General features: G+C 40.9%; 1 protein-coding gene across 37 annotated transcripts in view; it reads right to left on the bottom strand.

The window, feature by feature from the left end:
• Positions 1 to 14,407, bottom strand: part of Rbfox1 (RNA binding fox-1 homolog 1) — a 1,661,838-nt gene that overhangs the window by 92,843 nt on the left and 1,554,588 nt on the right. For all 37 annotated transcript variants that reach the window (XM_029544519.1, XM_029544538.1, XM_021209994.2 and 34 more), the window contains one exon: positions 13,504 to 13,557. In XM_029544519.1, coding sequence (XP_029400379.1) covers positions 13,504 to 13,557 — 54 coding nt within the window. The remainder of the gene's footprint in view (positions 1 to 13,503; positions 13,558 to 14,407) is intronic.

Below are 14,407 nucleotides of genomic sequence, written 5' to 3'. Positions count from 1 at the left end.
GTGTGTGTGTGTGTGTGTGTGTGTGTGTGTACATGCATGCTGTACCTGTGTGAACAAGTGTTTAGGCTACAGGTCAACAGTGAGCATCTTTCTTAATGGCTTCACATATTTTATATTCCCCAGAGGGTGTCTTACTGGCCTGGAGCTCACCAAGAAGTGTAGGCTGGATGCCATGCAAACCCACGAATCTCTCCATCTTCATCTTCCCAGTGTTGGTATAATCCCAGCACTCTGTTACGGTAAATAGAACTAATATTTGCCTGGAGAGCTCATTTTTAATTTAGGTATATTCCCAGAACTCAGAAACTCAAGAGACTCCAGTTCTTCCTTGAAATACTATCTGTCCTTAACAACTTGAAATATAGGAACTACTGGCTATAATCTCAAAGTTTGGGAGGATAAGGCAGGAGGGTCATGAATTCTAGGCAGGTATGAGATATATAGTAAAACCGTGTCTCAAGCACAAAATGGCACTATATTTAAATATTATACCCATTAAACACAGCAATTCTAAAACACAGATTATATTTAGGATTGTGCTGAGAATGACATAGATTTGTGGAGCTAAGTGTAAATGATTTCAACCAGATTTCTCCATTTGGGTTTTAAATAATATTCTTTAAAATCTGTGTCAATAAATTACATAGTCTTCAAGTAAATCTGGCCACTATCAATATTTATTATGTTCTTCAAGCTAAGCCTCAGCTTTACCCGGTTGAAAAGACATTAACAGAATACTATTGCTGACCAGTGAGCTGATCTTAAACTTGTTTCAATGTCTATTAATAAAGTTTTATTGACTCAGCCATATGCACTCATGTATGTACAGGGTACAGCTACTTTGTGCTATGATAGGGAGTGGGGAGTTGGTAGGAGAATCTGGAAGGCCTGCAGAGTTTGAAATATCTGCTACCCACCTCTCTTTTGTAAACATTTAAAAGACATTTTTAAAAATCTATGTCCACTGTTTAGAGTCACATTAACAGCAATCTTGTCTAGATATACACTAGCCCTTTCTCAGGAAGCTGACACTAAATATTTCAAAAGACATTGTTTTATCAATACTGTCCAAAATTTAATTTTGTTTTTTGTTAAAAATTTTCATGATATTGTTTTATTGTTGTTGCTGTTGCTGATGGTGGTGGTGATGGTGGTGTTCTCTCTCTCTCTCTCTCTCTCTCTCTCTCTCTCTCTCTCTCTCTCTCTCTCTGTGTGTGTGTGTGTGTGTGTGTGTGTGTGTGTGTGTGTGTGTGTATTTCACATGTATGTGAACATCAGAAGACAACTGGGTGTTGTTTATTAGAAATGGTCCTTCACTGACTGTGGTTCACTGACTAGGTTAGGTTGATTGGTAGACATGATCTGCCTGTCTCTACGTCTCCAGCACTTGAATACAACAGGACTACCATACTTGGCTAAAGTTGCTTTTGATGTGGGTTCTGGGTATTGAACTCAGGTCCTTATGCTTTCCTGGCAAAGCCTTATTGCCTGAGCTATCTCCATCATCTGATGTCATGACTTTTAAAACATGGGAAGGTAAAATGCTCTTCCCGTTTTTTTTCACTCACTATTCAAACCCTGAGCCAGTGGGGGTAAGGCAGTGGAGTAGAAACAATTCCAGAGTGCACATGGAAGTCTAGTAACTGAGTAGCAAGCAAAACCATGGCATTCCATTTTATTTCCTAACACCAGACTTCATGGATACAAGGGCCATGTAGAGACAGGAGGGATCCAGGGTCAAACATTTCACAAACGGCTATGCTTCGTGGCCCTGTGATTGTTTTCCGTGAGAGCTTCAATCTCGCAGGTCTGGGATATGACTTGCGGTTCTTTGCTCACATGAACAGCCAGCATCTGAATGTCTTACTTGGGCAGTGAGATTTCAGAGACCCTGAAGCTTGTCTCAACAGAGAATGAGCACCTATGGGGCACTGGGCTTCAGGCCCTATGATCAAGTATGCTCTACCCGCACTGTCCCCCTTTTGCCAAGAAAGATAAAGGGCTAAGAAGGAAAAATTTCTTAAAAGAAATGGATTCATACCAGCTTTATATAATTCTGACATTTAGACTCTTTTTTCCAAGCTCCTGCCTCTCCATAGTGAGACGTGATTTGGGCTAATCTAACACACTTCCTAACCTGGAGATGGTCAGTAGCCACTGTCCCTGCATCACTGAAGTTACCTTTAGACGTGTTTTGGCTAGAACATCTTATTCCCAACAAGAGATGCCCAGGGAGTCCCCGTCACACTTAAAAATCTGCACTAGGCCTTGACACTTAGCAGAAGACGCCTCTGGACAGAAAGGATAAAAAACAAAATGTACTTGCAGGACTGAAGTAAGACTGAGGAAGGAGACACAGATGGAAGAATAATGGACTTTTGAGGTTTGATCGTGTAATTCAAATAAACAAATAACCAACCAAACAATAACAGAAGCAACAACAAAACAGGTTTCAAAACTCTTCCACTTGGTTTTGTTTTCTAGTAGGCTATTTGACTTTGGGAAAGTAATGAATTATTTCAAAAACTCATTTTCAACATCTGTAAAATAGGGATTAAAATATTGGGTTGATATTAGGATTAGGTCAATTTTAGGGGCCAGGCAAATAGTTGCTGAGTGATCACATAATACTAAATGTAATAAATATTAAGAGTCTCAAACTATGACATTGTCAGAACTAGATTGTTTCTTTAAGAAAAAGGGGCAGCCCAGGTTACCATTATGCTGAATATACTTTAAAACTGGGAATTCATTGCAAACCTTTAAATGTATCGGTTGTCTGTGAAATAGTGTGTGGCTGTGGAACAGAAAGTCGGGGCCACCCCAGTCTGTCATCCAACACACTGGCCAGAGACCACTTTGGGTAAAGGTTTAAAGACAGTTCCAGCTGTCTACGAGGCATGTGGTCTCTAGTCTGTCAGGCTACATGTATTTGTGACTTCTGCTTCTAGTATAAATCAACTCATGATGAAGTCTATCCAGTGAATTCAAAAATGGCCTCTATCTCTCTTTTTTCTAGTTTTCCCTACCCCATCATATCCTTGGGAATATGGTTAGGCCCTGGAACAGCAAAGAATCTCGAAGGCTGCGGAAGAGGCTCCCTGTTCCTCCTCTTTATGTTCGACATGCTACCTCAGAAATCTGTTTGAGGATGCTCCAGCTATTTTTTGGAACAGAAGAGAGTAACATCTTGAGTTTACTTCTTAAGAGAAAATACATTTCACCTCTGAATTTCTCAGAATGTAACTACATACAGAGAGAGAGAGAGAGAGAGAGAGAGAGAGAGAGAGAGAGAGAGAGAGAGAGAATATAGGTATGCACTATAGAATAAAAGCAAATATATTCTCAAAAACTATGTAGAAATGAGTTCGGATTTTCTTCATTTCATATGCTCATCAAAGAAGCAACAGAAAGACCTAAATAGATTATTTTCCAAGGAAAACATCACTAATATTGGGGTGTTTGTGTCTTAGAATGATGAAGGGTTTAATATGATGATGACTGTACATTGATTAACCTCTGCATCAGATTTGATTATGTAACCCATTACCTAATTTAATCTCTCAAACAATAACAGCCGCTGGCATTATTCTTTGAATAATCCTTGCTTAGTTTCCATAATGGTATACAGTTAATGAAAACCCCATTAGAATGTTGCATGTGGCATAATTAATCCTGGCTGTTTTCTTTTGGTGTAAATAGCTAATGTAGATACTGAATTCTGTTCTTCACTGGCCTTATTAATCTTTCATAAACCAATATTTTGACTGCAATGGGTTATAACAGCTGTGAGGAAGTTCTAGAAACATATTATGTCCTAGCTACATGGCTCACCTGTGTGGGATGGTGCCTTGTGTGAGCTGGTTCTTGAACAGCCTGACATTTTTAAAAACAGTGCAGGTTGGGGAGCTAGCTCAGAGCCTAAGAGCTCATATTGCTCTTGTAGAGGACCTGAGGCTCCTAGTGCCAGCTTCTACCAGGCAGCTCACAAAAAAACTCTACCTTTAGCTCTAGGGGGTCTGATACCTTTGGCCTCTGAGTTTCACGACACTGGGTTGCACAAACCATCTCCATGTACACATAATTTAAAAATATTTTAAAAAATCAAAAGGCAATGGAATAGTTTAAATTTGCAGAACACATAATTAGCATAAAGGGTATGATAGACTATTTGGTCAATTTGAGCCTACTCACACGACTTAATTAACTGGACAAATAGGCATAGCCAAAATTTTTGAAAAAGAATACTAAGTGTGGGAAGCAATTATAGTAATATATATCACTGGATAGTTTATAATCAAAGGTCAGTGTAACATAAATAGTTCTAAAATGCTTCCTGTTTGAGGTATCTGGTAATTCTCTTGCCTAGGATGAGGTTTAGATAGAAGGAAATCAATTCTGTGATCACTTCCTTGCTTAAATCATCAAGTGGTGTGTGTGTGGTGTGTGTGTGTGTGTGTGTGTGTGTGTGTGTGTGTGTATGTATGTACTCATAAGAGAACAGATAACAGAGAACAGATTGAGTGTCATTCCTAATTTTCTTTTTAAAACAGAGACTCTCACTGGTCTGAAAACTCCCCAGCAGGCTCTGTCCAGGAATTGACTTCTGCCTCCCCAGCACTGGGTCCATAAGAGTCCATTGATATGGCCACTTTTATAAAAGTGGGTTCTATGGACTGAATTCAGGTCATTTTAGCTTGGGTTTCAGAATTCAACTTAGGTCTTTTGTGTTTGTAAACTACATAATTTACTGACTGAACCATCTTCTCAGCCTCATAACTAATGATATCTAATAACTAATGGTATCTGGATATTTATGCTTTTAGAAATGTAAACTCTTCATTTATGATCTTATAAATTCATATGTATATTTAGTATATTGTTAAATTGTTTATTTTGCTCTTTTAATGTTTTAATGTTGAAAACTGGCACACAATGAATATCTTAGCCATCAATATGTAATCTCCCAGCAAAGCGGGCACCGGTAGACTCTTACTCCCTAAGGCTCATCTCTTGCACCTCTGCTATTCATCCCCTCACTCCCTCTCCGCTTCCTCCTGCCATGAATATGTGTCTTCTGCCTAACCCATCTTTCCTCGTCAGATCCTCTGGGTACAGGTTAGATGCAATGGAGCAGCAGAGTCCTAGCTCCTTGTTTTCTAGCTGTACTTCCAGTTACAGCTGTCCCCACAGAGGACACATTCCAGTACGCATATTCCATCCTGTGGTATTTTCAGCAACATTTCTGTTGAAGACATCCTCTGATCTCGGCAGATCAATACGCCTCAGCCTTTGGAAAGAACTTCACTTCGCCCAGAAATTCCCACGTGTGGGAACAGATAAAGATCGAGTCCCTACATCTTCTTTATTCGTTTAGAATTTCTTAATAGATTCCAAAGTTAAAGGTTGAGGCATGCCTTGAGACTTGCAATCTCCCTACCACTGCCATGAGCTTTTTCTTCTTTTCCTGTCAGATGGACTATTTATCTTTAGTGACCCAATTTACATCACCTTTTTGGTTCCTAATGCATATGCCATGATTGTTGTTGTTGTTGGCAGTGTATATGTGTGTATATATGCACATGTGTACAAGTTCCAGGTTGTTGCTGTTGGGTATGTGTGCATATGCTTATGGGTGCAATGTCCTTTTTGTACACTGAGAATGCTGTTTGGCATCCTTTGGTAGTTGAAGGAAGGCATGGCTCTGCACGGTTACCTTGGCTAAGATGTACAAGAAATGGCCTTTGTTCTATAACATTGTACTAAAGAATGAGTTGGGATGGGGGAAGGATGGCTCAAAGGACAAGGCACTTGTTGCCCAAGCATGAGGACCTGGACAATGGTAACTTATTTGTATAGCCCAAATTTCAACTGAGAGACAAGAGAGAAATAGAAACCCCTGAAGCTCATGAAGACTAGCTACAAAGAACCCCCAAATGATCCTGATTTCAAACAAGATAGGAAGAGAAATGACACATTCAATCCTCCCAACACACACATGAGGACACATACAAATTGTATGTACACATACTACACATACATGAGCTGGACAAATGGGTTAATGGAAGCCAGTAACAATTTTTGTTTTGTTTTGTTTTGTTTTGTTTTTAGTGATCTCACTTTGGTCATTCCATGATGAGTCTAGTACAACCAAGGTGCATCAGCAGAGCTCTGTGTGTCCCTGCCAAATCTGGCCACTACAGCAGTGCAGTCCTAACAAAACCCTGAGCATCACCTTCTCTGTGTGACCTACATGCAGTTCTTATATGAGAAATGCCCCACCTCTCACTGCCTTCGGAGGATCAAGCCTTGACAGATTTCCCATACAACAGAAAAAGAACAAATTTATTTAAGAAATGCATTTATTTTAACCAGCTCAGCAAGTCCTGATCCTATCTGAAGAAAAAAAAACCCCACAGGTTCCATCAAAAATTGAGCTGTATTCCCTCTGTGGACCAAGGAAGAACGCAGATAAAAATTAAGGCCAAATGTGGGGCGAGATGGAGTGAAATCTGTTAAGACAGACTCAGCAAGAAGAGGGCATGAAGCAACGTGAATCTCATCCATTGAGGAGGCAAAGGTAAACAGATGTACAAGATAAGGTCTCTGAAGTGGAACATTTTCAGGCTGAGAATCCTGCGCTCGGGGACTGAAATCTGGAAGCCCCCGTTCCGGCTCACTGAAGTGCACTGCATTTGAATTTAGCAGATGTGTAAATTATACACAGCATCCCATAGCCAAAGGTCACTGTTTGACAAGAACAGTCTCTTTAAGGACAAAACTCAGCATCTAAGTCCAGCCTATTCCTATGGGGGGGGGGGAGGGATGTCAAGACATTCATGCCAAGAGGGATATCTGAATATTTACTGCTTGGAGGACTTTGAGTGGCAGGGGGACTTGCAAACATACACCACCATATTCCAAGGTGCCAGAGTTATATGCTAAATTGCATGGTTGATGCCCAGGGATTCTACCACACACGTACCCTGAGCTCAGTCTTCAAATAAAATAAAATGTGTGATTGGGAACATAGCTACTCTGTGTGCCAGCTTCCTTTCCTGGCCCTGCGATAAGTATGCTTGCTGACAGACACTACTTAAAGAACAAGGTTTATTCTGGTTCACAGTTCAAGGGTACATTCCATCAACATGAAGAAGGTATAACGACCATAGCTGGTCACATTGTGTCCACAATTAGCCAGCAAGGAGAAATGAATACTCAAGCTATCTGTTTTCTCCATTTTCTCCAGTACAGGACCTCAACCCACAGAACGTTGTGGCCTATCTTCTTCTCACTGCAAATGCTCTAAAACCCCAATCTAGAGTCTCTCCCAGATGTGCCCTGAGGCTTGTCTCCTAGGCAAGCAGACAATCGATATTAACCATCACACCAGGGCGTTTGAATAGTCTTACATTTTGCAGGTGTTAACATGTTCAAAATACAGGAGAAAACTGGAGGGGGGGAGAGAGAGAGGAGAGAGAGAGAGAGAGAGAGAGAGAGAGAGAGAGAGAGAGAGAGATGCAAAAGTCGGCAAAAGGTCATCCTATCAAATGAACTGAACGACATAAAGAGCATATGAAATGTAAATGAAGAAAATATCTAATAAAATAATTAAAAGGAAAAAAAAAGCAACTGGGAAGATAGATGGGAAAGGGGGTTCACACCATTCTGAGATAAAGCACAGTTCACAGTGGCCAAATGCTCATAGAAAACCCACACATTTGTACAGATAATCCAAGGTCAAATAAAGCTGCCCTTTTGAGACAAGCAATCACAGAGTGCTATATCCCAACTCTTTGTTTTTAAACTTCACATTGAGATCTCAATCCACTATCCTATCACCTGTTCTCATGTGATGTGGTTCGGGGCCAGGCTCCCTGATGTGGACATAGACAATGGAGGTGACTCCAGTGATCACACTAATCCCTTAGATTTATATCTTACTTCAGACCCTGCGAAGTTCTCTTGCCCTTGTTATTATTGTACCTTATCCCACCGGTGACCTTCTGATCAGCTTACCCGAAGCCCTGATCAATTTTTACATGGGACATTGTCCCAGCACGCCCTTCTTCTAATACATGTTTATTACCCCTCTCAAAACAAAACAAAAATATGTTTTATTTTTAGTTGTGTCAACCAAGTACCCTTCCTCCCTTCTCAAGTATTGCTAAGGAGAATAATTGCTACCAGGACCTCTTCTCCTCCATCGACTGAAAGTCGTCCTCTTGTCACGCTTTGCCTCGCCTTCCAATCTCTCTCTCTCTCTCTCTCTCTCTCTCTCTCTCTCTCTCTCTCTCTCTCTCTCTCCACCCCATGTGGTGTGTGTGTGTGTGTGTGTGCGTGAGTGTGTGTGTATAAAAATTTTCTCATCTTTGAGACCCAACCCTATTTTTGCTTTGCATTTCACCAGAAGTTCCTTTCTTTTCTCTATTGATTGTGGCTCCTGGAGTAATGTTAAGTAAATCGAAATTCTCCGTTGCAGGCTGGGTGTTCCTGAACCATGAGAGTGAGTGACGTGTGTTCAAGTGCTACATCTTACGAATCTTGTTAAGCTTTGCTGCCTTCCAGCCCGACTGATGGAATATTTAATCTCTGAAATGAGTTGGCTGGTATGATATACAGTGTGGGGAAGCCCTGTGGATCTTACTGGCAACTGAGGAGCAGAACACTGCCATTTGTCAGTATCACTACGACAGCTTTGAATAATCTTCTGCTTTTTATTTATCTTGCTTCACTTATTATGAAGATTAAAGGTATATTGAATGAACAGTTTTATTGGATAGATATCATTTCTACAAAGTACTAGAATTTCAAAGTGGTGAGGGTTTTATGCATGTGTGTGTGGGGGGGGTGCGCATGTGTGTACACATGCTTTTGTGTTTGCGGATGTACATGTAGAAGTAATACGATAACCTCAAGAGTTGTTCCTCAGGAACTATCTACATTGTTTTGTTTTGAGACTGGAGAATGGGGCTTGAGAAGTAGGCTAGGCTGACTGGCTGTAAGTTCCTGAGAATCCATCTTTGTCTTCTTCACTAAGCAGAGACTATAGGCATGTCCCAGAATGCCTCACATTTTAACTTGGGTTCTGGGAATTGCACTCAGGGACTCACTGTTGCACACTAGACACTTTCCCAGTTGAGTTATCTCTCCCAGTTTCAAAATGTCTTATTAGAAATGGCAAAAAAAAATGTCTCTTTATGGACAGGGTTGTGAAAAGAATCTTTTAATGTGTCTTCTTTATTCCAATTCTTAGACATGTTCTTTCTAATTGCACCCAGTAACTTGAGGCATATTGATGGGAGCAGATACTCACAGATATTCTATTTCTATTAGCACCCCAAATTTTATTTAAACACCAAGACATTGGGGACATACATATTGGCCAAAATCTTCAAGACCTATCTGTGCCTTAATTGACTTATCAATCATTTATCTTGAGAATAAACCTCATAGGGTATGAAGATAATTAGACTTGGGGAAATAATCAATACTGCTTAGCTTTATATGAAAACACCCACCTGTCTTTGGAGAAGATTTATATCTGTTCCTAGAATATGCAGATTTATGTATATTTGCTTCACCACACTTGTATTCAATAAGAATTTAAAACACTTCATAGTAAGTATGACTGGAGGAGAAACCACACAAAAAAGGACCTCTAAAATGAAAAACCTTTTAAAACAGCTTTCTAAATGCTTCCCAGGACGTGTGACTGCATGCAAATGTCATAATCTATCAAAGCAAATTAATACTGTTCTGCTAGTAATTAAAGGTCTTCATTAAGAAGTGCGCCCTCCCTCCCCACCCCCATCCGACATCAGCAATAAAAATGCACTGGGGGGCACCAGAAGGTTCTATAGGAAAATCAATAACTTGCCATTTTATAATTAAAAGAGAAAATAAATGTTAGGGGAAAGTCCACTAAATTAGGAAAATTACCTTTAGGAGAGATTGAAAATATTGATTTTAATTTACAAAATCTGTGAACTTTCCATGCCCCATTCTGAGAGACAATTGGAGGCTGGGTGGTTCTTTCTGCATAAGCTCAAGGAAAATCAATAATTATGCGAGGGGAGTGTCATGAAATCTGTCACAAACAGATCTTAGACTGAGAAAAGACTAACGAGTCTGGCTTTCCATCTCGGACATACATGGATCTATGAAATATCCAAAGAAAGTCAGAGGCAAGATCTTCCTTCGCCTCAGATGTGAGATATCCTCCAAATTGCAAGAGAAAGCCAGTCTATTTTCATAGCTAGAGAAGCTTAGAATGCTTAGTGAATTCCTAGTCATGGGTGTGTAGCTGGAAGAAATAGGCCATCATGGCCAGACTTCACACTTGTGTGGGTCACCATACCTAGACTTCACACTAATGTGGGTCATCATGGCTAGACTTCACACTCGTGTGGGTCATCATACCGAGACCTCACACTCGTATGGGGCATCAGGCCCAGACCTCACACTCGTGTGGGGCATCATGCCCAGACCTCACACTCGTGTGGGGCATCATGCCCAGACCTCACACTCGTGTGGGGCATCATGCNACCTCACACTCGTGTGGGGCATCATGCCCAGACCTCACACTCGTGTGGGGCATCATGCCCAGACCTCACACTCGTGTGGGGCATCATGCCCAGACTTCACACTCGTGTGGGTCATCATGCCCAGACCTCACACTCGTGTGGGGCATCATGCCTAGACCTCACACTCGTGTGGGTCATCATGCCCAGACCTCACACTCGTGTGAGTCATCATGCCCAGACCTCACACTCATGTGGGTCATTATGCCCAGACCTCACACTCGTGTGGGTCATCATGCCTAGACCTCACACTCGTGTGGGTCATCATGGCCAGACTTCACACTTGTGTGGTGCTTTGCCAACTGAGCTCATACAATTGGCCTCCTTTTGTGTTTTGCTTTTAAAACACTAAGTTTCAATTTGTAACCCATTCCATCCCCAGACCGGAGGAGGTGCTCTTGCCTCAGCCTCCGAAGAGCATGTGGTTCCATGCCAGGTTTCTTGCTTTAAAAAACAAACAAACTTTAATTTATTGGGAAAAAAATTCTCATAGATATCATTGGTTATTTAGGTTTCTTCACAGATGTCCTCACACAATCAATGCATATACCTGACTGTGATGGGCATGCTAGAACAACCCAGAATGATCAAGTGGCTTCTGGTGGAATGAATGCCACATGGAGACACATAAATAAAGAATTAATATTCATAAAATATAATGAACTTACAAAGAATTAAGCTCCTGGGATTGATCAGAACCCAAATATTCTGTTGAAACCCTAAAGGAAGCATACACCCTTTGTATAGTTTCGTGATATAATTTGCAAAACTGCCACAAGGTTTTAATACATCTATGTATACAAAGTGCTTAGAAGAGTGCCAGGCCACAGAAAACACTGAATGCACGTTACCCCTCCAAACTTACTCTCCTTCTTTCTCCTGCATCCCTCTCTGCTAAGGGTGGCCCTTGAGGCACTTTCAACTAATGTGGTGATGCTACGAAAGGAATGCAGATTCTCTTACACTTGCATATGCAAGTCAGTCTAACCCTATTTTTATCTTCTTCAAAGTCAGTAGGTATGCATTCTGAAAAAAGCATTCCAAATAAAGGAGATTGCTGACATGATCTTGATGAATTGAGGCAAGAATGCCCATGAGGAAGGGGAAACTAACTATACAATGTTCTCAGATGACGCCCACATTTGCTCCAAATTCCACAAGGGAATACTTCCTGCTTCTTCCTCCTGTGTTCAGGTTTTCTCCCGAACATAGGCACATGCCACATTCACAGGTCTAAAGAACCTGCCATTGCCTTGGGTCAGCTGCTGCAGATTTGTAACTGTCTGTGCAAGCCAGATCTTCACTGATCCTTTTGGGAGATTTTGTATATTTGCAACGTTGGACAAGATATAGCCCATCTTGCTCTTGTACAGATGGTTATGCCCCTAAGCTCAGACATTAATATGCCCAGTAACCATACTGAAGATGCACAGCAAAGCTCTTTTCCAAGTAATGAAACCAATCTGAGGCTGACAATGTGCTCAAAGCTCCTCAGGGTAGGCTGATGACATGCCTGCCTCCCACCAGGACAAAAGGGTTAAATATTAACTTGCCCATTTTCATTTAACAAACATTTCTGAATGCCTAACTAACATTAAATAATGTCCTGAATAAGTAACTAAAGCATCATATAGCCCTTCCATATAGTCTAATGAACTCTTATATACTTGATGCTACTATAATTCCTATATGAGAGAAAAAATTGAAGCAAACAAAGGTTCAATGACTTGTCCAGAGTCACACGTCTGGCAAAAATTTGGGCTGTCTGGTTCATCTTCCATGTTCCTTACTCTCATGTGTGTCATCTAAGGAGGTAGGGTGAACAGTATAGCCTTAGAACCAAGTGTCAAAGTAAACAAAGCTGCTATATGGTGATGCAATCCCTACACTTAATCTATACTTGCACAAGAACAGGAGTCACCAGTACTGGAGAGTTGAAATACAAATTTCATCTACTCTATGATCCCTCCCCATGTTTATCCTAGGTTTCATTTTTAATTTGGTTAGTGTGTTAGAGTAGCTATTCTCTTCCTTTCACATCCTCCAGGAGTGATGGTTAGTCTCAGAAAAAGGACAGAAGTTGGGCCATCAGAAGAAATTAACTAAGATTTACCCTCAACAGTAAGCAAGTGACTCTGATCAACTGTTCACTAACTGTAAATGCTTCAAAAGAAGCATGCCATAGGAAGGTTCCTTTCTCACACCCATGAGGTACTAGGCTTTTAAGACAGCATTGACGGTAAGGCACAGGATCAGTGGTAGACCATCAAAGCAAGGGATCTTAGCTGTGGATGCATTTAGCTCCCTCCCCTGATTTGCTCACTGAGTTGTCTGAGTCGGTATTATTTCTCTAATAAGGGGTAGTTGATACTCAAGCAGAGAAGAGGGGAGGAGAGGGACATATGCATAAAGCAGAAAGATTAGACTTGCTAAGTCAAATCGATTCATGGAGAAAGACCGAAGTCATTTTAATTTCCTCCTAACTTTTACATAAGCTTTATCTTGGAAACTCATAGTTTACACATTGCTGAAGCGATAGACTCAAGTCTCTACTAGGGCAGAAAAGCAGCTACAATGGAAAAGTGTAGTTAACGGGTGCATGGGTGGGCACTGCATTAATATGGGTATGAGCCGCCACTCAACTGTCCAATGTGCATATCTTCAATGCTTTCCTAGGGCAAATCCATGGGAAACGTCACCAGGAGCAGAGCCCCATGCTTACTTCACAAGGTCATCAGCGACTCTCCTTCAGTTGCTGAAGAGTTTAAAATGCTCTTGGTTTTGTCCAAAGAAAATTGGGAGTGTGTTAGGGTGCAATTCCTGCTTTGGGCTGAGCTGAAAAGTTCATGATTGGGGGACAGACAAAGCAAATTTAGAAAAGAGCAAGCAACACTTTGGCGTGCAAAGCAAAGTTCCTTACCTGCATAGAAGTCGGGGCTGTAGACCGCGCCCACAACTGGATTTAATTTCCAGCCTTAAAATAAGCACAGAAGGATTACATCACATTTGAGTCAGGAATGTCTTCCCCTTTAGGTAACCATAGTAAAAACAGACTGAGAGGTCGTGCTAGTTTGTGTTTGGAAACTTCAAGGCTATAAAAGTTGGACATGCACAACATGAACTTGCAGACTTGGGGCTCTATGGTTTTGGTTTTCTGCTAGTGCAGGGAAAATGGAATGATGAACCACTGACCGGCTACAGGTGAACCTTGTGAAAAAGACAGGATTTATTTTCAACCATATCAGTAAATCCACTATCATAATTTCAGCTTTTGTCTTATTTCATATAACGTTGTTGGATAACCCATTACACGGTGACCGTGTTAAAGTCATAGCTATTAAATGCTTGCATAAACAGAAATCTTCGAGAGAACATACTCTGACGATTAGTGTTCCTGATTATGACCTCTAGATAGTAGAGAATTCCAATTCTCTGCTGTGTGCTTTGTGAATAACAGAGGCAATGTTAGTTTATCCCCTAGAGATCTGGCATGGAATACATTTCAATGCATCCAAGAGGCGTAAAAACCTTAAGCAGTGCTAAATACCGAAGGTAACTTTCAACTCACCTCTCTGTGACATTAACAGTATTCTCTAGTTTTCTAAATGTTATTGATAGAAAGATGCCTCAAATATGAACTCTGGCTTTTCAGAGACGTTCAATTAAGAAGAAAGCACACATGGCAGCCATAAACTAAAAAGCACATTACAGACCTATTGGATTTTTTTTTAATCTTTCCTTTCCTTTCCTTTCCTTTCCTTTCCTTTCCTTTCCTTTCCTTTCCTTTCCTTTCCTTTCCTTTCCTTTCCTTTCCTTTCCTTTCC

This window comes from Mus pahari, chromosome 12, assembly GCF_900095145.1.
Source record: "Mus pahari chromosome 12, PAHARI_EIJ_v1.1, whole genome shotgun sequence".
Taxonomy (NCBI): domain Eukaryota; kingdom Metazoa; phylum Chordata; class Mammalia; order Rodentia; family Muridae; genus Mus; species Mus pahari.
The sequence above is the reverse complement of the archived record's forward strand: the minus strand, read 5'-3'. Positions and strand labels throughout refer to the sequence as shown.